The sequence below is a fragment of the Sminthopsis crassicaudata genome, chromosome 5 (genome assembly GCF_048593235.1).
Source record: "Sminthopsis crassicaudata isolate SCR6 chromosome 5, ASM4859323v1, whole genome shotgun sequence".
Classification (NCBI taxonomy): domain Eukaryota; kingdom Metazoa; phylum Chordata; class Mammalia; order Dasyuromorphia; family Dasyuridae; genus Sminthopsis; species Sminthopsis crassicaudata.
In genome coordinates this window covers 6,423,539-6,446,605 of record NC_133621.1, presented here as the reverse complement: position 1 = coordinate 6,446,605, position 23,067 = coordinate 6,423,539, and the positions used below count along the sequence as shown (strand labels likewise).

General features: G+C 39.6%; 1 protein-coding gene across 1 annotated transcript in view; it reads left to right on the top strand.

Moving 5' to 3' along the window:
* Positions 1-23,067, top strand: part of AGMO (alkylglycerol monooxygenase) — a 310,594-nt gene that overhangs the window by 21,417 nt on the left and 266,110 nt on the right. The window contains exon 3 of the mRNA XM_074266588.1: positions 524-675. Within this exon, the coding sequence (XP_074122689.1) occupies positions 524-675 (152 nt within the window). The remainder of the gene's footprint in view (positions 1-523; positions 676-23,067) is intronic.

Genomic DNA, 23,067 nt, shown 5'->3' with positions numbered 1-23,067 from the left:
AGCCAATCTGACAGGTGTGTAGTGATATCTCAGAGTTGTCTTAATTTGCATTTCTCTGATCAATAGTGATTTGGAACACTCTTTCATATGAGTGGAAGTAGTTTTAATTTCATTATCTGAAAATTGTTTGTTCATATCGTTTGACCATTTATCAATTGGAGAATATATATTTCAACAGCAATACTATATGAAAATCAATTCTGATGGAAGTGGCTCTCTTCACCAATTCAGTTCCAATTGATCAGTGATGACTAGAACCAGCTATACCCAGTGAAAGAACACTGGGAAATATGTGTGGACCACCACATAACATTTACACTCTTTCTGTTGCTATTTGTTTGCATTTTTGTTTTTCTTCCCAGGTTATTTTTACTTTATAAATATGTACACATATATTGTATTTAATATATACTTTAACATTTTTTTGAATATAGTAATTATTTAATCAAAGTTTGTTGAGCTTATTAAATATGATTCTGCTTCTAGCGAATGAACCTAAAGCCAGCCTTTGTTTCCTTTTCAGACTCTTTTTCCGGAGTATTGAGCTGTCTGCTTATATTTATGTCTGGGAGAATTATAGACTCTTCGAACTGCCTTGGGATTCTCTATGGACATGGTATTTGACCTTCTTGGGAGTTGACCTTGGCTACTATTGGTTTCACCGCATGGCTCATGGTGAGTTACTGGGAGACATCTCACTGATGATTTGTATATATGGTGCTTGTGAAGTGTATTGAGATTGATTACGGGGATGCTTTTGAAATCCGAGTGGAAAAAATCTTGTCATTCTGAAGATGAAGGAGACAAAGGAGGGGATCAGAGGATATTTCTCAAGTTCCCCCCACCCTCCGCCTTCCCTATATTTAATACCAAAAGCTGGATAATGTTGAAAATCATCTGAGCCTTCCACCCACCAAATTACATCTTCTTGTTCTTGGTGACACCATCCTAGGAGAAGTGGAAAGACACTTGCAAATAGTGTGGCCTTCCCCATCAACTGATTGAATGTGAATTTAGAAAAGAGTTGGACCAGTCCAATGCCCAGGTTGGGGGGGGTGGTAATTCCAGGAATCTGTAAGCCTCTTTCAACCTCTGGACATCCATTTCATATTCCCAGGGAAAAAATGGGATCGGCTATGAACTCAGCAGGAGGAGATATTTCAGGGTTACAGGATTTGGAAAAGAAGTACTCATCCAAGACCAGCACCACTTTATTCTATAGAACCCATTCAGGCTGGATTTTAGATCGCTCCCTTGAGAATGAGAAGGGCCAAGAGGGATTCCCTTCAGAGAGGCTTTGTGGGGCCAAGAAAAAAGTAGAGAAAGGGTGCTATCTCTGAAGGGACTCTGTAGGGACTGGCCAGAGTCCAGGAGGGACTGCAGCACTGGCAGAGAGGGGAAAATGAGGTCACAGCTGCAGGAGCTGATGTTGGTGGCAGAGGATGGGCTTCTGCAATGGAATCGGGATGAGAGGGAAGTGTTCCGCCTTGAAACAATACTGTGGAGCGGAACTTAGCATTTTGGTGGGTGGTGAACTGAGTGGGTGGGTAGGAAGGAAAAGGAGGAGATCTGGAATAATACTGAGAAGGAGAATGGGAGGCCGGGTGGGGGAAGAGAGAACTGGGAGATGGATGAATAAAGTAGGTATGCCTTGAATGCCTGGGGGAAGCAGTAAGGAGGGGGGGGGGGGAAGCTTCATGGAATGTCCCAGGAGGAAGTGATCTGTCCAGGCCACAAGAGAAGTAGCATCCCACAGCCTGAGGCTGAAAGAACTTTCCTTTTCCTGAGAACATTTTTAGTTTTCACTTTTTGATCAAATGAATTTTTATGTTAAAAGATGTGAAATTTTAACAAAATAAGCACAAAAGATTAAAGGAGAAGTGATTTTTTTTTTTGTCTTATGCTAGTAGTAGGTGACCTAAAAGAAGAGGAATAAGGAGAAGGAAAGAGAGAGGGAGAGGAAGAGGAAGAGGAAAAGGGAGAGGGAGAAGGAGAGAGAGAGTGCTAGCTGAGTTTGGACTTGGAAGAGGAGGTGAGTTCAAAATTCCATTCTGGCCCATGTGACTTTGGCCAGATGACTTATTTTCTATGGACATAAACTTTCTTGTTGATAAAATGAGGAGATTGAACTAACTGATCCCTAGACTACTTTTTGGCCCTTCATCTGCCACTCTAGGACCTATTGCTTTTGAAACTATTAGATAAATCACATCTGACTGGCATGTAGGTGTCCCAGATTCCAAGTATGGCATGGATCATGAGAGAATCCCAAATTAATTTTCAATGATCACTTATCCACAAACAGCTATATGTCAATTTATATACATATATATATATACATATATATATACCACATATCTATATCAATATCTATCTATATCTATATTTATCTCTCTCTCTCTCTCTATATATATATATTTATCTCTCTCTCTCTGTATATATATATATATATACATATATATATACATATATATATATATACATATATATTTTTACATATATATACATATATATATACATATATACATATATACATATATACATATATATATATATATATCTATATATCTATATATATATATATATATATATATATATATATATATATATATATATATATATGAATAACTAAGGATCAGGATCCTTATTTTTCTTTGAGTAAAATTCATTGACAAATTTTGGCTTACCATTTTTTAACTTTAATTAGAATAAACTTGGTATGACTCATTTTAGGGAGGGAGGGCTTTCATGAGCACCTCTGATAAAATCAGATCATTGAACTATCTGTAGTGATATTAGTGCAGATATTAGCTCTACTACTCTGTGCCTAAGGGCATGTGTTCATGAGTTGCTTAGGCTAGAATTTGCTCCCCTTATAGCTGCTTACCATGGTGACAAGGCTCTCCAAGTCTATTTTTTCCTTTTGGCAGAAGAAGAAACTGAGATGAGTTATTCCTACAAATTCTTAAGTAAGTTTCCGTTAATATCTTTTTTTTTTCTTACACCATCATAGAAATGATCCTTCCAGAGAGGCGTCCCATATGACCAATAATTATTTCATAAAAAGGGAAAAAAGTCATTCTAATAGACTGATACATGAAAAAGTTCCATATGTAGTATGGAACCTCTGTGGACTTCCCACCTACCCAAAGCTTTAAGTTCTCCTCTCCCCTTCATGAAAACCATGCCTGATTTTTGTGATTGTTAAATCTACTTTGGATATTTTGGTGGGTCACTGTCCTTTGTGTTAATGTTGTTAGTTACTGTATATAGTGTTTTCTTGACTCTGATGACTGCTCTACATCAGTTCCAAAAATCTTTCTGTGTTTCCTTATAATTCATCACATAAATAAATTCTACCATGTGATTGTCACATAAGACATATAGTAAATATTGATTGACTGACTAGCATGGTGATAGCCATTATACTTGTACCACAATTAGTCTGACTACTCTTTAGTTGATGGCTCTCTATTTGTGCTTCCTGGCTATCACAAAAGGAACCATGACAAAGATTTTAGCATATTTGGAGACTTTCTTCATATGAATAGTTTCTGATGGCTGAGTGGATAGAGCACCAGCTCTGAAGTCAGAAGGACTTGAATTCAAATCCACCTTCAGGCACTTAAGACACTAGCTGTGAGACTCTGGGCAACTCACTTAACCCCAATTGCCTCAGGGGAAAAAAGAAAAAGGAAAAAAAAAAGGTGAAAAGATTTATCACATCAATAGCTTCTTTGGAGGATAAGCCCAGTAATGGGATACCTGGTTCAAAAGGTATGGATGTTTTTAGTAGGGAATTATTTGCATAATTCCAAATTACTTTTCCAAATAATTTTATCACTGCCCAGATCCAGCAATGGTGTATTATTGTATCTATCTTTCCAAATGCCTTCCTACATTGATAATTGCCTTTTTGTTATTTTTGCTAATTTGAACAATATAAGATGAAACCAAAAAGTTTTTCTGAGCTTTCCTTCATGTGATTGTGAATCCAATTCTTTTGAGAAATGTTTATTTCCATTGATCAGTTTAATATTTCTTAAACTCTTGTAAATGATTAGTGAGAGCGCTGAAGTTGGGATGTAGGCCCTCTAAGTCTCATGGTTGAGAGGAAGGCACATGTGTGTCAAGTGAAATTGGTTTTCAGGTTAACATTTCCCTTTTGGCTCATTGGGATGTTATTCTCTGTCAGCCAAGGGGACATCCGTTTTCTTTGTTGTTCTTGCCTGCTCTTTGGGTTAAATATTCTAGAAGGAAGTGGTGCTTTTAACAAGACAGTAAAATGAGGGGAGTGGACTCAATGTTCCCCAAGGAATGGCAAGCCAGAGTTTCACAGGCTATGAAACCAATTCAGGAAGAAACTGCTCCATTGGTGCTAGTATAGATGCTGTAAGACAGATACCAGTGGAATTTCCTCTAGGAGAAGGGTTGATTTCTTCAAAGAAATTGAAATGTTTTATTTGGAGAAGAAAGATTTTGTATAGTAGCAGAGGACCAACCTTGGAGCCTAGAAAACCTGGACCTAACATACCAAAGCTGAGGAACCAGGTCCAAATGATTGCTTCAAATCACTTCTATATTTTACCCCTTAGGTAACTTAGGTAACTCTTAGGTAACTCCCTGACATTATGCATGGTAAATGTGCTGGATCTAGGCAATGTTGGAGGGAATTTCCATTCGAGAAATTCTTTACATCAATCAAATGGCCAATTTACACTTTGCTGGAGAACATTATGGGGCATTTCCTTAGGGTTTTCTCTGAAGGACCCATCAAGAGAAGGGGATATGAATGGGAGGGAAGGTTCACGTTCTCACTTTCATGTCTATAGGATAACAAATGTCTGATAGAGGAGATTGGGAACAGATTCACTGAATAAGATTTTTTTTGTATGCTTTTAGGAAGACTTAGACTCTTAACCTTCTTTAACCTCTTAGTCCTCCCCTCTTATTTTTTACAGTTTCTTTCTTTTTCAGTAGGCTATTTAAAAAAAATCCTGAAAGCCAATATATTAAGAAGGGATTGTGAAAGTGGCCCCAGCAGAAAGCTAGATGGGCTGGGGAAAGCTGTTCCCTCAGAAAAAAAAAAAAAAAAAAAGAAAGAAACTGGGGAGAGATTTATGGTTGATTTCATTCATTCATAAATCAAAGTAGGTAAAGTGTGTGTGACTGAGAGTATGGTCAGATAAAAACCTTTAGCTTTCTTGAGAAGCTCAGGAGAGCCCACACTGTGGTACATTTGTACATAGAGGGACAGTTTCTGGGGTTAGTTACACATGCAAAGTTGAAAAAAATGAACCTGTCCTAATGGCTGACTGTGGGATATCCTGTTGTCAGGAGCCTGGAGAAGGTGGGGTTTATTGGGAGCAGCCTAGGATCTCTGAAATTGTAGTTATCTGAATTTCCTTTTCTTCTCTCCCTCCCTCCTTTTTTCTTCTCTCTCTCTCTCTCTCTCTCTCTCTCTCTCTCTCTCTCTCTCTCTCTCTCTCTCTCTCTCTCTCCCCCCCCTCCCCTCTCTCTCTCTCCCTCCCTCCATCTCTCTCTCTCTCTCTCTCTCTCTCTCTCTCTCTCTCTCTCTCTCTCTCTCTCTCTCTCTCTCCTTCTCTCTCTCTCTCCCTCTCTCCCTCTCTCCCTCTCTCCCTCTCTCCCTCTCTCTCTCTCTCCCTCTCTCCCTCTCTCCCTCTCTCCCTCTCTGTGTGTGTCTCTCTCAGTGTGTGTCTCTCTCAGTGTGTGTGTCTCTCTGATATCCCATCTCATCTGTCTCTTTCTATACATACATACCCAGGCAGAGTTGAGTATAAGCTGCAAAGAGGCCATTGTAAATCAGGATAAAAGTTGTCTCAGAATGGAGTGACTTTCCTCTAATTGAAGATCTTCAAACAAAGGCTGCAGGAAGAGTTGAAAATGATGTGGAGAGGATTCTTTTCCAGGACTAGATAGCTGCTCAGGTCGATTCCAACGCTGATATTATCGGATGGAGATTAGGTAGGAAACTGAGACACAGAAAGGGGACAACAGCAAACATCATAACCCTAGAAAATGAAAAATAACAATGTGGTCCACCATTATGACTCCAAGTCTAGAAATCCAAGGGCATAGAGTCCTTCAAAGTAACTAATGAATGTAAGAATCCCGTCCTGGGCCTTTATTTTTTAAGGAGTCTGATTTCTTTAAGAAACAAGAGATAGACACATCAGCACCCCTATTCCCTACCAGAGAAAAGCTCATTTTACACTCTTATTGGCCAGATGATAGATTTCTATGAATAATTCAGACAGCATCAATAGGCTTTAAAAATAATACAAAACTTGAAAAAGCATTGCAATCACTCCCTTTGTGAAAGATACCCTCATTTATTAAGGAAGAACACATAGTTTGTTCAAATGTACTCATAGCATTGGCAAACTTCACTTTGTAGGGATTAAGTAATGCTGTATACCCACCCCCACTCCTTTGGGGCCAGCCCTTTCCCGAGTGCCCCCTTGTTAAAATAAAGCTTGCTACAGGATCCTTACATTTGTTAATCTCTATTATTCATCTTGAAAGATTTTGCCTCAACCCCCATATTCTTTCAAATTAAGAGGAAACAGGCAAATTACAGGAGTCTCTTCAGTCACTCATTTAGTGAAAGATCGTAGCCCTAAATCTCTTGTATCTTTACATTTTGTACAGAGTTCTTTCTCAGTCTTCCTGCCCACTTCCTGGCTTCCCATGTCTATTTTTCTTCTTCTCCCCAGGGACTTGAGAGAAAAGACAGATGCAGGCAGTTGAGAATCGCTGTGCACATCAAGCTCTGGACTTTCCTTCATCTTTGCAGTTTTTATTCCTGTAGTTTGTAACTTAGGTGATTTCCCTGGGACAGGAATGAGAAAAGAAACCATTTAATTAAAGTCCCTCCATGCTCTCTGTGACTTTCATTCTTGTATATGAGCAAACACTATGTCAATTGACAAACTCACACAAACCTCTATTGGGTTTACTTGAATTCCCAGGTCAAAGGTCTAAATCTGTCAAAGGCCTTTGAGTTTGAGTTTCTAATGGGGGTGAGAAGGATGTCAACCTTGAGTTAAAATAAATTGCATCTCACAGACCTTTCGGCAATTTCTTTTAAAAGTGAATTTGGCTAAATCACATTTTAAAGATTCACTGAGTTCCATGAGCTCATCAGAAGAAGGATTCATTTTGATTTTTTCTATGTGACTTCTCTGTTTTTTAGATTCAAGATAACTCAGAATTTCTTGGGGGCTACAGACACTGTTTTTAGTTTCTATGTATTCCTTCTAATTATTGACATGAGTGTGTATATGCACGCTTGTGTATATGTGTGTATGTGTGTGTGCACACGTGTGTGTGTGCTTGTAATGTGTATAGATGCATATGTCTATATGTGTGTTTATATTTTTAAGGAGTCTCATAGGCTTGTCCAGCCCCAAAACATAGTGACTTCTCACAGGCCCAACCTTCCTACTCCCCTACTCCTCAGCATCCAAGTTCTGCTGTTTTCCATTTCAGTCTGGGTATGGTTCGGCCTTTCTTGGACAGCCTGGTGACCTTCCTGCTCTAGACTCACCTCCCTGGGGCTGGGCTTGGTGTGTGCAGCTGATCAGCTTTAGCCTGACTGAAGATCATCCGATCTAGCACCCTCAGTCTCTCCTAGTAGCAGAGATGACCAATTCATTAAAGAAAATACATCCTATATGCCTGCTTCTTCCTTTGTAAAAATGAGTGGGCCAGATAAATTGGCATCCAAGATCTCTTCCAGTTCTCCAGTGAGCTTCCAGCTGTATGTGCAGTTCAGATGGCTGCCACACTTTGGATTATGGGTCATGATGGACTCTATCTCAGACTGGGGGTGGAAGACCAGGCTGAAGGATTCCATCTTCAGAAAGAAAAACATATGAATGAATCCTGTTGTAGCTCACTGCTTTTGCATTCCCCTTTGGCAGCAATGGACAAAGAATTAGGATGAGTTTCCTCACCATTCTGGCTTGTGCCTTTTTATATGTATGCGTATAGTGAGAGAATGGGATCCAGGTGTGGTACTAGTGGACACCAATCTTCAATGTATCTACGATTTTCCTGAAATAATTATTCTCTCCAGTGATTCAGATCTCCCATCCTCCATGGTAGGAAACAATTGTGTTCTCTACTTCTTTCTAAACCTCTATTTGCTTTCTTAAGCTTTTTAATCACATAAGAACTAAACTGAATCTAGATCCATATCTAGCTTTCTTAATTTATGGAAGAAGAAATATAGACCCAGAAGTGGAGCAGCACTTGGCTAAGGTCTCACATCTTCAGTTAGTTTAAGGTTTTCGGATTTCCACTGAAAAGTGTTTTAGGAAACACAAGATTCTCTATAAATGGGATCTATTCCAGAGTGCAATATAGTCCGTGGGAGAGTGGTGACTTCATTTCAGAAGACCTTGAGTTTTAGTCTACCTCTGATACTCATCACTTATATAGTGTCTGAAGTGAGGAAGATCTGAGTTCAAATTCAACCTCACAGACATTGCTCTGTGATACTGAACAAATCAATTAACCTCTCTTTGCCTCAGTTTCCTCAACTGTAAAATTGGGATAACAATAGCACTACCTTCCCAGGGTTATTGTGAGGATCAAATGTAATTATATTTGTAAAGTGCTTTGCTTAGTACATGGCATATAGTAGATGCTATATCAATGCTTATTCCATTCTTCCCACCCTCCTTTCCTCCAAAAAAGCCAAAATAAATGCCAATATACTCCCATGAGCATAACACAACCTGTCTAAGATTCTCAGTTCCAAAGAGGATGTTGACCTGTGCACTTAGTAGTTTCTTCATCCTTATCTTATCCCATCCTGTCCTATCCCATCATATCATGTTGTATCATATCATGCCTCATCTGTGCAAAGGGGACAATACTACCTAAACTCACATAGTTTCTATATTAAATGAACTCACTTTATGCATATGTAAATATACATATCAGCAGCTAGGTAACATCGTGTATAGAGTATGGAATTTACAATCAGGAAGACCTGAGTTCAAATTCTGTCTCAGATAATTTCTAGCTGTATGACTCTAGGCAAGTCACTTAACCCTAATTTTCTCAGTTCCTTACTTGTCAAATGAACTGGAGAAGAAAGTGACAAACTATTTGTTAATATATTTGTTAAAAAAACAAACAAACAAACAAACAAACAAAAAACAAAACAAAACACTGAAAGGGGTCTTGAAGAGTCAAACAAGACTGAAATGATACAACAAATATATGTATGTACATCCATATGTATGCAGGTATACTCAGTTTATTTAATCTATACAAAAACCAAGGGAAATGGAGGTATTATGAGAATTATTCTAAAGATAAGGAAACCCGCTGAGAGACTAGAAGTCCTCATCCCTTACCTCTTTCTCCTTTCTTTTCCTCTCACTCCAATGCCATTTATTGATTTGAGTGCACTTTCTTTGATGTTCCTCTTTGTCTACATGACTAATGGGTTTGTGTATGATTAAACAGTGAGAAAAAGGATGGACTCTTGGGACTTGTCATTACCCTCCCTTTAAATTGATAAGACTTTTAATTTTAATGAAACAAATTCCATGAAAGCAACAGACTTTGCCCATGGCAAACACTTAATTTTCATTTGCTAAATGGAATGATTATCTTTGATGACAGTAGACTTATTTCAACATGCTTTGTGATGGTTTCTATGGCTACCAAGAGGACACAAGGCTGGAAGGATCCTGAGGTTGGTTATTAGAGAACTTTATTGAAACATACACACGCACACACATACACAAGACTACAGAATGCTCTCAACAGTTTAGGAAATGTGCATTTCAAAATGAATTTTAAAGTTTCTATGGATGGTAGCCCCTCCCTGCCACTCCACCACAGTGAGTACTCTGCAGCCTTGCTAACTCCCAAGGTCAATTTTTTTAATAAAGCTTTTTTCTTTCCAAAACATGTGCATAGATAGTTTTCAACATTCACCCTTGCAAAACCTTGTACTACAAATTGTTTTTTTCTCCTTCCTTCTCCCTACTCTCTCCCCTAAATAGCAAGTGATTTAATATATATTTAAACTTGTAGGATTCTTCTATACACATTTCCATAATTACTATGCTGCACAAGAAAAAGCAGATCAAAAGGAGAACAAAATGAAAAAAGAAAAAAATGCAAGCAAATGAACAAAAAAAAGTGAAAATACTATGTTGTGATTTATAATCAGTTTCCACAGTCCTCTCTCTGGGTACAGAGAGCTCTCTCCTTCCCTAGATCATTGGAACTGGCCCGACTCAGTTCTCTGTTGAAGAGAGCCACGTCCATCAGAATTGATCATCACATAATCTTGTTGTTGCTGTGTATAAAGTTCTCTTGGTTCTATTCACTTAACTTAGCATCAGTTCATATAAGTTCTTCCAGGCTTTTCTGAAATTATCTTCTTGCTATTGTTTTTAGAACAATAATATCCTATAGCATTCATATATCATAACTTATTCAGCCATTCCCCAACTGATGGGCATCCACTCAGTTTCCAGTTCCTTGCCACTACTGAAAGGACTACTACAAACATTTCTGCACATGTGGGTCATTTTTAATAGATCAAGTAGTTGGGTTCCATTCTTTCTTGTTAGGATTACAAGGTGAGAACTCAGGTTGTCTGGACAGTGACAAGGTGAGAACTCAGGTCAGACCAATGTTCTCAGAGCCGCCAACTCTGACCTAGAGTAGAGACTCCCCCCTTGCTCAATGGTGTCTTCTTTTATCCTCACAGAGAATGGGTGTGTGAGAACGCAAGGGCTTGTGGGAGAAAATACTTCAACCAATGAACTTGCTTCTCTTAGAATTCCTAAGGTGTAAACTCCCTTTAAAGACCCAAACCAAAAGTTTAAGCCAGAGAACTGTCAAGTCAACCTGAGTTCTCACCTTGTCACTGTCCAGACAACCTGAGTTCTCACCTTGTCACTGTCCAGACAACCCGAGTTCTCACCTTGTAATCCTAACAATTTCTCAAATTATTTCCATAAGAACACCGGAGTGAAGCTCTTAGAGCTTCTTGTGATACTTCTTCTGGTCTTCCTTCTGTAACCCCAATAATTTGCATGAAAATTCTGCTGTAAAGAGAGATTTATTACCAAATAATTCAGCTGAATTTCCTAAAAAAAGTTTAGTCCATTCAGCCAAAATGGCTGAGCAGTTTCCATTGAGGTCCCATCACATATGAGAGTTATTTTTGTAGAGAGATCTCTTAGGGAAAAGATCTTGTGGGTTCAGATTTTACAATTCACCTTTAGTCTACTCTTTTCACCAAAAGTCTAATTTGAGAGTTAACTAGCATGCATTAAGCACTTATTCTGTGCTAGACATTCTACTAATGGATAAAGAAAAGCAAATTTGTCATTGCCTGTTCTATGCCTTTGCCAAAGAAGTTTACATTTCTACCAGGATAGACAACATGTTAGACACTGGGTACATAGGAGTTCTTAGCAGAGGATGTGCGCTTTCCTTCTGTTGTAATGAAAGCACACATAGACATGACTCTAAACCCTTCTATCCATGGTCAGAGTCCTCGGATTACATATTTAGTGCAAGAAGGTCTAACCCAGGGATCATCTAATCCTGTGAAAATGTGGAAACTTGTCACAGAGGTCATGTGACTGGCCCAAGACAAAGCAGAATGAAATCTTATGGGAGGGATTTGACTCCATGTGCTTTCTCTTCTCACCACACTGTCTCTCCAAGGACACTGCATGATCTCTCTGTGCAAACTTGCTGATAAATAAGAGGAGGAATGTCCTGTTTATTTACAGTATTTCTGAATTAAGAGATTCTTTTCATTTTATTTTTATATTTCCAATATCCAGACAATGGTTGGTATGTAATATATGCTCAATAAATGCTTGCCAAATTGAAGGAAATGGATTTTATCTAATTTAATGTTGCTATCTTTGTAATATAAAAGTACATGAAGAGAATTTCAAGATGTTCCCTCATGATCCAGTCACATATGGCCTGGAAAAACCATGTTTTGGTTATGACTCAGAAGGAATGGTAATAAGCACCCCCAGCCCATAGCCATCAGAATAATCTGCTTTCTTTTGGAAATGGATTCCATCCTCCATATTTCATTTCTAAAAGTAAAAGGGCCACGAGTGGGTCACTCGCTCCTGCGCCCAGTATGTCTCTTTTCTCTGCTCCATTTTGAATGTTAACTTATTTTCAGAGATGTTTTGGGGTCAAGAATGAAACTCAATAATTTCATCTTTGGCTGGACTTTTATGTCCCTTCTCTTATTTCTTGTGTGGCCTCCTTACCTTAATTAAACATAGTTTAACCTTCCCAAACATTCCTTTCTAGCCTGGAAATGGTGATCTTTTCCCCAGAAGCTAGTAGATGGAACAGGGAAAATGAGTGAAACAGATTTCTCCCACCCTACTCCGCCTTTCTTTTCTAAACTAAGATAATATTCACAATATTATATTATAATATGAAGTTTCTCTTCCTTCCTTCCCTCCCTCCCTCCCTCCTTTCCTTCCTTCCTTCCTTCCTTCCTTCCTTCCTTCCTTCCTTCCTTCTTTCCTTCCTTCCTTCCTTCCTCCCTCCCTCCCTCCTTTCCTTCCTTCCTTCCTTCCTTCCTTCCTTCCTTCCTTCCTTCCTTCCTTCCTTCCTTCCTTCCTTCCTTCCTTCCTTCCTTCCTTCCTTCCTTCCTTCCTTCCTTCCTTCCTTCCTCCCTCCCTCCCTCCCTCCCTCCCTCCTTTCCTCCCTCCCTCCCTCCCTCCTTTCCTTCCTTCCTTCCTTCCTTCCTTCCTTCCTTCCTTCCTTCCTTCCTTCCTTCCTTCCTTCCTTCCTTCCTTCCTTCCATCCATCCAGCTATCCTTCCTTCCATCCCAATTTTCTTTTTTTTTTCTGTCTCTCCCTCTTTCCCTTCAATGCACCTTCCTTTTCTTTCCCTTTCCCCCTTCTTTGTTTCTTTCTTTCTGAGGTAAGTTTATGCTAGCCTAACAGCTAGTCATGGAATCTTATTTGAAGCTGGAATGGATTTCAGAAGTTGTTTAATCCACTGCCATAGTTTTACAAATGAGGGATCCTCTGAGGTCCAGGATAGGGAACTGACCTGAGAGCATAGATCCTGGGATCATAGATTTTGAGCTGGAGAGGACCTTGGAAGTCCAGTCTTCTACTTTTATAGATGATTAAATTGAAGCCCAAGGAGGTCAAATAATTTGTCCAAGGTCAAGACAATACATTTAATTGTCTACACCCTCAGCTATCCATAGTACAGGGGAGCTGCCGTCACCATGCTTCAAGTTGCCTTGTTCTGGGACTTTACTGCTGGTTCCATGGCAACTTTGACCTCAGAACACCATGAAGCCTTTGGGAAGATTCGATCTCTAGCCAAAGTACTTGCTTTCTGACTTAATAGAGAAGAGATGGTGTCAGCCAGAAGATGGCCAGGTGGTAGTTACATCAAGGAGGGATGTGATCAGGTTTCTGTGTGTGTGGGGGAAGTTTGTTTTTTAGTGAATATGGAAAAAACCTAGAACTAGGATGTATTAGATGAACCTTATTTGAAAATAGGAAGGTATTAAGGTAAAGGAGAGGAGGGTAACAGGAGGGTGTATTGAGATAGAACTGGGAGAGGGTGGGAATAGGGAAAAAAACTATAGAAGAGTTCTCCTTCTAGGTTTGAAGTCTGGAAGATCCAGATTTGGATCCTACCTTGTTTAATTACCAGTTTTGTGGAGCAGAAGCAATTCAATCGCTTAACCTCTCTGACTCATTTTCCTCATATGTAAATTGGAGATCATCACAATCTATCTTACAAGGTTGTTTTTGAGGATCAAATGTCACATTATATATAAAGTACGGATATATATTTCACCTGTTATTATTTATAATTGTTAAGTTTCAAATGGAGAAGTTTAAAGTAGGCAACAAGCAAACGCTACTGGGAAGGGAGGATATTTACAAAGGGCTTAAAAGGCAATTCTGTAGCACCGTGTTCCATGTTACCGCAACATTAATGTAACCTGTATGTAACTGGGGAGTTACTGTAACATTAATGTAACATGTGTGAGTAAAAGCTCTAAAATGACTATGATCTGCTTGGGAAAATATTCAAATAAAAAGAAACAGTGACAATCAGATTTGCTTCAGCTTTGCTTCAGTTTTTATTGTCATTTTCATTAGCTGCAGAGTAATGATTTTAGTGATAGAATCTCACATTTACATAGTGCTTTAAAGTTTCCAAAAGGAGAAAAAAAAAAAACATTTGAAATTAAAAGCATATGGGAGCTCAAGGCCAGGTGAGGAGGCCAGAGATAAGATTTTTAGTAATTAGCTGGAGAGATTTATGAGTTTTTCATGGAGCAGGAGATAAAGTGGAGGATTTCATTACAGAGAAGTAAATTCTAAGAATTATGGGTACTTCTTAGAATGACAGACACATTAGTCACCTGTCTCTTTTCTGCAAAGCTTGTAATGATTACTTCTCCAAGCTGTACTTTGGGACAAGGACTTTAAAATCTGAAGACTTTATGAGGATTTTTTTTTGAGGGTTTTAACAGGAGTCTGGAGGGGAGAAGACAAGGAAATCACCACCCCCACTGTGGTACGGAGCTTATGAGAGGGAGCATCCTCCACCTCCCCCTGGCTTCAAATTCATCTAAAATTGGCATTATGCTCACAGAGGGGCAGGATCTAAGTCAAGGGAGATAATTATTGTGAGAGCCATGGACTCTCTGAACATGGAACCAGCAGAGATCTAGGTTAGAGTCCTGTTATGGCTGCTATATGCTAGATGATCATGGACTACCTCCCCCCTTAAGACTCAAGAGTTCTACTCATCTTTCTTATGTGTCCCCTGGGGCTCTTATGAGAATTCAGTTTCACGACAGTTCTCAGGAGGACACATCAGCTGCCATCTCTGTACAGTCATATAGGTATGGCCAGTGCCTGTTACACGTTCCCTCCTGGCCTCTTAGAAAATCTCCTTTCATTTGAAACCCAGCTCAGGCACTGCTGTCCCAAGACACCCTCTTGATTCCAGTTCCTAAAGCCCTCTAGGAACAAGAAATCTGGCAGTTATTTGGGCTTAGCCACTGAACCCTTCCCCGTATACTGTCTCCCTCACTAAAATATGAGCTGCTCAAGAGCAAAAAATAATTTCTGTTTCTTTTCTCCTCAGCACTGAGCACAACATTTAATAAAGCTCAATGAATGTTTCCTTCCTTTGTAATCAAGTCCTATGGTGCAAATCCACCCCATAGGTATGAGTCCAGATTACAAATCTGTTCATTCATTCATGCATTCAATATATATTTTATAAACATTTTAATGTTGTTTCTTAGATTATAAGTTCCTTGAGGGCAGAACTATTTCTTTTCCTCTAAATCCCAGCACCCTCTTACACTCTGGGTGTACTTAATGAATGACTAGTGACCAAAGAATCATGGACTCATTTATTAAAGACTATGTGCAGGAATGGAGGCAGTTAGATGACTCAGTGGGCAGAGTGCTGTATTTAAAGACACAAAGACTTGAGTTCAAATCTGACCCCAGATTACATATTGTGTGACCCTAAATAGATCACTTAACTTTGTTTGCTTCAGTTCCTCATGTGTAAAATGATTTAGAGAAGGAAATAGCAAACCACTTCAGTAGTTTTGCTAAGAAACCCCCGTGGGCAACATTAGTGTGCTAAGGTGCATGGGGTCATGAAGAGTTATACACAGCAGAGAGACTAAATAGCCACAGAATATAAGGCAGGTATTGTGTGTTAAATGTCTTACAATATTATCTTATTTATTCCTCACAACAATTCTGGCAAATATATGCTATCTTTCCATTTTACAGTTGGAGAAACTGAGTCAGAAAGCCACCTTCCTGCCTTTAGGAATGGGAGAGGGAAGAGATTCCTCAGGCCAGTCCTCAGAGAGGAGGCTTGACTATCACCCGTATAGCCTGTTAGAACTTGGTTTTAGAGCCCAGGGGCACCATGGCATAGGAAGGAGGCATTGGAGGAAGACTTTGAAAAGAGAGATCTTCCTCAAAAGACTAGGGGGGAAGGGGAGGAGTTAATAAAAAGTGTCAATTTCAATGAAGAAAATTCTTTAGAAAAATATGCCCTCTTCATCTCCCCCTTCTGAAGTCCCATTACTTGGGGCCTGAATCCTTGTTGTCCCTGCTATGTTCTAACTCTAGCTTACTTAGACCACAGTGTGCTGCCTAGGGCCATGCCAAAGCCAATAGTTGGACCCCATTCACATCATGGTAAAAGTCATTTACAAACACTGATGACATAAGTCTTGCTTTGAGATCCTTCTTACTGGCAAGTCCTGCTTTTTCTGCCCTTCTAAGCCCTTCCCTCTAGAAGAAGTATTCTGGCAGAGGGTTTTATAACTCAAAGAACAAAACTAATTTTCATTCTTCACTAAATATTCACATGTTCCCAGGCTAAAATCCCAGAGACTGAGGGAATTTAGGTTTATTTTTTTTAAATGTTCATACCTCCTCCTGTCCTATGGGAAGGCGTAAAATATGAACCTGTGCTAAAGATAGAGGTAGCATCTGCTTCTACCCATGAGGCTGCTTTGTCGATAAGAGAGAGCTCTTGGGGAGAGGCCATGGTGATCACATATTGGGTATGTGGGGGGAGAGGAAGCAGCTGGGAGGGAAGCTGGCCATTCAAATGATGCTGGTGCCTTTACCAGCAAGAGGGATGTTCAGAAAGGAGTTGAGCAATTTTATTTGTTTGTTTGTTTGGAGTTTAAAAAGATAGAGTTCAGTTGTGGTCATATTGCATTTGAGATCCCTCCGGGATATCTGATTTGAAATATCAATAGAGGTGTTGTAGAAGTAGATGTGTGTGTACATACATATATACGTATATACATACATGAAGTACAGATAGTAATTGATGGTAATTGAGTTAAAAGGAGATGATGAGAGTGAGAGAATGAGAAAGAGAAAAACAGAGAACAAAACAGAGAGACAAAAAACAGAGAAATGCAGAGAGAGAGTGTGTGTGTGTATGGAGAAGAGAGAGAAGAAGGGATGGGTAGGACAGTCTTGGGAGAAATCCTCAGATAGGGGATGGGGCATAGATAATGGGACAGTGAAAGAGATACTTTACATGATAACAAAAATAATTGTGGTTTAAGAACCCTAGATTTAGAGGTGAACTTGGAGATCACTTAGCATGGCCTTTGCATTTTATACACAAGGAGGGAGGGAGGGAGAAGGAGAGGGAGAGGAAGAGGGAGAGAGATTGAGACTTCCTCCAATTCACATAAACATGGTTCGCTGATTCTAAAGATGAGTTTGCTGTCTACATCTGCAATGATATTTGCTGCCTTTGTGGAAGCTTTTTTAAGACTATCAGTCGCTTTCCATGTTGGATCTTCTTGAGATCTCTTACTCTAGAGAATAATTTCAGTGCTATTCCCTCCCAAGAACTTCTTGTTCTGCTACAGATATAGAATCAGAGTCTGGGAAGTCCGGGCTAGGATTCTTTTGGCAAGGAGAAGATCGCACAATATCGGGATGGCACCATGCTGAACAAAAAGTCTTGTGATGGGCAAAGAAGTTGACTTAGAGTGAACAAGCCCTAGGTGCACATTCCATTTTTGACAATTACTAGACATCATCATGTGTTTTTGAACTTTCCTTTACTCATCTGAAACATGGGGTTAATGCTTGTCCCACACAGTTCTTCTAAACATCAAATAAGGGGATACAGAAGGTGTCCAAAACATTTCCAATCTCCACCAATGGTATTTGGTGGCAATGGAGGTGACACTGCTTTTAATATGTTGTTTGAAACCTCCCATTTCTTCAGCTCCTTGCCTATTTCTCTTCCTGTGGTTGCCATTCCTTACATGCTTCTCCCAAACAAAAACACAGATCCATGGGAATGAGGCTGAAGTCCTCCAAAGCCGAGGCATTCACCAAGGACTCTGGATCCTGATGCTGACTCAGCCTTGGCTGACTTCCAGCATGTACCTGAACCAGGGAAATGGAAGTCACCCTTTGGGCTGTGTGTTTCCCAAACCACATGCAGTTGAATGAAAAAGAAGAAAAAAAATGAGACTAGCCCCAATTGTTTTTGATATTTGGAAATCACTTTCTAATTTTTCAAGTAGAACTTTTCTTAAGAACAAAAGTTGGGGTGGGATGGATCTGGAGCATCTTTAGAGGACCCTTAATGGGTTAAAAAGTCTAGAGAAAAAATTGCTGTTTTTTATTAAAAAGATAATTTGGAAAAATCACATCATTTCCTCTTCCTCCTTCAGACAGCACCCAGTGCAACAAGGACTTTTCTTGAGTGTTCAGATCTCCTGTGGCTTCTGGGCAGGTGCTGGGAGGAAGATGTAGGTGGAGGAAGGACAGGAAAGAGGACATGATTCTGGAAAAGTAGTTGTGGAAAATATGGAGTCTTTTGCCAGGCATTCCCCCTCCCACAAAAACAGCCACAATATCCAGCCAAGCTCGGGTTTCCTGCCCTTTCCTGGAGTGTGTGTGTGTGTGTGTGTGTGTGTGTGTGTGTGTGTGTGTGTGTGTGTGTATGCATACATACACATAGGGAACTCATGCATGAGTATATTTTCTTAGTGCTATTTATGCAGGATGTTGAGTTGTTTTATGAAAAGTTTCCTTTAAATAAATAATAAAGCTTAGCTGACTTGGAATTACTTTGATTCTGAGTTTAAAATGCTAGGATGCATCTTTACTGTTGAGACAAACCATGATATAGAATCCTTAGACTATGGGTTATGAAGATGAGATTTATATTTGGCGCTCGCCTCCCAAATAACTCTTTTTTCTTTTATTTTGCCTTGATTTCCAGGAGGAAATCTTAGAAGGAGCTTAAATAGAGACAGTGGATGCATGCTAAAGGGATATTCACATCCTTTATAAGCACTCAAGGTAGCAAAATCTATGTTAGGTGTAGGACTGTCTACTCTGCCCAAAACAAATGTAGAAAACTTATAAAGAATTACCAGAAGTCCTGAAATGAGGGATCCATTTATCTTCTCTCTTGAGTAAATCCCATCTTCCCCCAAGGTAGGAGGGTCCTCCAGATTCTGAGCATTACATTGCTTTTAGAACTTCATTTCCAAGGAAAGTTAGCTTGTTCTCTAAACAACAGGCAGACAGAGGGCTTTGCTCAAGACAACCACTGCAAAGATGTGGTCCACATGTTGCATCTGATTTATTTTCTGGCTTTTAGTTCCATGGTAGCAAGAGAAATATTCCTGGAGCAGGACTTCCCTGTCTACAATTGTCCGAAATTTTCTGGCATGCCTTGGAGAAAAATCATTAGTGTCTTTCTTTTCCAAGGCTAAAATCACCGCTAATCACTTCTTTATCCGCTACAGCCAGCTCGGAGCATATTCTGATGAGTCACAAGTCTTTCTTAAGACACCAGAATCCCCAGAGCCAATCCCAACATTACTCACAGAGAAAGTATTACAAATAAATGAACTCTTTTGGAGAGAAGAAGAAAGGCTGGAAAGATCTTGCCCGGGTCTTGGTTGAGTGATGAGATGTAGGAACATGTGGCTATCAGCCAACCATCAATAATCCTTCAGACCCGAGTACCCTTTCTTAGAACATTCGTTTCTCCACATCGATAATGGTATCATGCTACCTGTTGCCTCTAGGGGGAAAAAAATAGAAACTCCTCCTGTTGGCTTTGAATGCACTTCATGATCTGGCACCCACCTCCCTTTCTAATCTTCTGACAGGTGACTGATCTCATGCTCCAAACTTCATTAAGATTGGCCGGCTAGCTGCTCCGGGAGGCCAGCATTCCAGAGCTGCCTGTGTCCGTGCCTTCGTCTCACGGTTTTGTTATTTTAAACCAGATTTGTGATAACTGATGTTGTCGACACCATAAGGCAGACAGTGAGGTCTTCGGTAAAGACGATGGAGCGTATTTGTGAAGTTGAGATCGCTGAACACGAGGGGGGCTGCATGTGTGATGGGATGTGGGGAAATTGTTTTCCTCTTTCTGGTGCCATAAAAATCATTTGGCAGAAATAGGACAATTTAGCTTCAGAAATGATAATTAGTAATAGTAGTAGTAGCAGCAGCATTTAAATAGTGATTTAAAGTTCCCAGACTGCTTTAGGAATATCTCGTTTGACCCTCCCAACCACTTTGTGAGGCAAGAGCTGTTCTTCTCTCCATGTGATAGCTGAAGAAACTGGAACAGTCAGAAGTTAAGTGATTTGTCCAAGATCATACAAGCACTGAGGCAGAATTGGAACTCAGCTCTTCTTGACTCCAAGTCCAGCATTCTATCCTTTCTCTCACCAACTAGTGGAAGATGGGACCATTCATTAACTCCCCCTTTGCCAAAAAAAAAACAAACCAAAAAGAAAATTAATGACAGGAGGACTAAGAGAAGACACATGTATTTTATGGATTTTAATTGTGTCTGTGCAATTCATTCTGTATTTTTGGAACATCACTGGACTCATGTATGTGTTTGCATGAGTGAATATGAATATGACTATGTGTGTATGCTTGTGAGGGTATGCATGTGTAAGTGTGTGAGTACGTGTGTGCATGCAAGCACATGTAGCATCCATGCCCATCTCAGGTCGCTCCATGGAGCTTTAAGATACCGGTGCAGCCAGAGTGATCTGATTGCCCTGAGCGGTATCCAATCTCCAGGCCATTTTCTCTGGAGCTTTTGGCTGAACCGGGCTGGGTTGGAGTCATGCTTTTGGCAAGCTTCTTGATTTTTAAACATGGAAGTAGAGAGCACATCAAAACTATCAAACTATTGAAAATAAAAAGGCATTAGCCATGGAGCTGCCAATTGCTCTGATTTGGCTTTCCTTCCTCAATGATTTTAATATGCAACACTTGAGAATCTTTGACTTCCTCTCTCATGGGGCTATTGATAATGTTACCAGGAAAAAAAAAGATTCCTTCAGATCATCCAAAAGTGGGGCATGCAGAGAAAGCAAAGGACTCAAACAAAAGACAAGCTCCTCACCAATCTCTTCCCCCTTAGAAAGACTCTCTCTTTGAGAATCAAAGGCAAGACTCCAATTAGTCTTTATAGCTTCATGGTACCATATTCATAGGGAGCTGAAGGCATGAGGGAGGCAACTCTGCATATATTCTAAGACCAGCTCTGGGCCATTGAAAGAAAACAAGGTGTCATGGAGAGACTGCTGGGATCTAGAATCAAGAGAAGCCTTGGTTTTCCACTTTGATGTTATACTAATTCTGTGATCATGACGTAGTCATCTGATTTCTCTCAAACCTATTTCCACATCTAAAATGGGTTATAAAATGGGGATATAACACGAATGATCCTGGATGTGACGGATTTTGCCAAAATTATAAATGTTACTTTAAAAAAATAAATGAGAAGATAATTGTAAGGATTCTTTTTTTTAAAAAAGAAGTAGATACTCATACTCTTTCCTGGCCAGGGATTGTGCCAAGAACAAGCATGGTTCTGGGTGTCCATTTTTAATATAAGACTGAATGGAGGTTATTCGCTAGCATCTGGGGTGATTCTACTGGGGAAGCTTGAGTCCTAAAGTATCAAGATTGGAATCCAAGTCATTGTGATGTAAAGACTAGTTCGATCTGATAAACAAATTATTGGGCTTTTTAAATATAAGCCTGAATGAAAGTTATTCTCTAGCATTTGGGTTATTCTACTAGAGAAGCCCAAGTCCTAAAGTATCAAGATTAGAATCCAAGTCATTGTGATGTAAAAATTAGTTCAATCTGATAAACAAATCAATGGGCTGATTCTTTTTTTTTTTTTTTTTTCTTTTTATGTTAGAAAATTATTACATCTCCAGTTACCAAATTGGGGATATCCTTTTGGGACCAATGACAGAGAGGATGTTTTCTTTTAACCTCATTAAAAGTGAAAAAAATCTAAAAAAAGGGGAAAAAAGCCTTTTTTTCTTGCCAGAAAGTAGTTTTCCTGTCTGGGTAATAAACTTGTATCTAAGAATGTAGTTGTTAGAAAGTGCTGTTATCTATTTCGAGCTTACGGAAACACTTAGTGTTTAAGGCTACATTAAGGTAGAGTGAATTATGGAGTTGTTCCTCCGGAAGGGCCTGTCAGAGACATGTTTCTGCCAAATAAATTGCCAGCAATTCTCTGTGTGATGGTGAGTAGGAAAAGAGCTTAAAATAATCTGGACTTGGAGAGTCCCATCCCAAGTTCGGTACAATATATGGCCTGGGATCTACTAGCAAACTGGGCCAAGTTCTAGGGCAAAAATTCAGCTTTGTAGTTTAGAAGCATTATTCTGTAATACAGAGTAGTACTCTTGGTCCTATCTAAGTATTTAGGCCATCTGACAGACGATACATTCTTCCTCGATAGCTGGTGGAGACCATTTTCTTTCTTGTAATCCTCTCTGTGGCTCTGCTTTGTTGAAATGTTAAATTATCAGGTCACCACTGGTTATTCTAGTCTGTTGGGGTAAAAAAAGAACATTCTCTCTATCCCACTGGCTCTTGGAAATGACGTGATGAGAGCAGGGTGATGCTACTTCAGTGTCAAGATCCTTTACCACATACTGCCTGCCTAACTTTAGGAAGTGACTTCATTTCTCTCACATGTCAAAGGAGGCCAAAGGATGAGGTGACCTTTAAGGTCCATATCTGAGGTCACTAAATGTAGCAGTGCATAGAGTACTGGATCTGGGGTTACAAAATCCTGATTTCAAATCCTACCTCAGATACTAACTGATTGGCTATGTATAAATTATAACTTCTGTCTACCTCAGTTTCCTTAACTGTAAATTGGGGGAGATAAAAACTACTTGGAATAATAAAAGTGACATATAGTAAGTGCTTAATAAATGCTTATACCTTCCACTTCTAAGGTCCCTTTCAGTTCAAGAAATATTTGCTAAATTTTGCTTTCTCCACTTTCCTGACTTACAACATGCAGGGAGACTTCGTCTCTAGCTTCTAGTTTTGGGTGTCCTGCGTCTCAGAGGTGAAACTTTGGGACAAGTTGTTTCCAGAACTTGTTTCTTTCTTCTGCCTGGAGTTGAGCTGCAAGTGATCTAATTCTCCCTC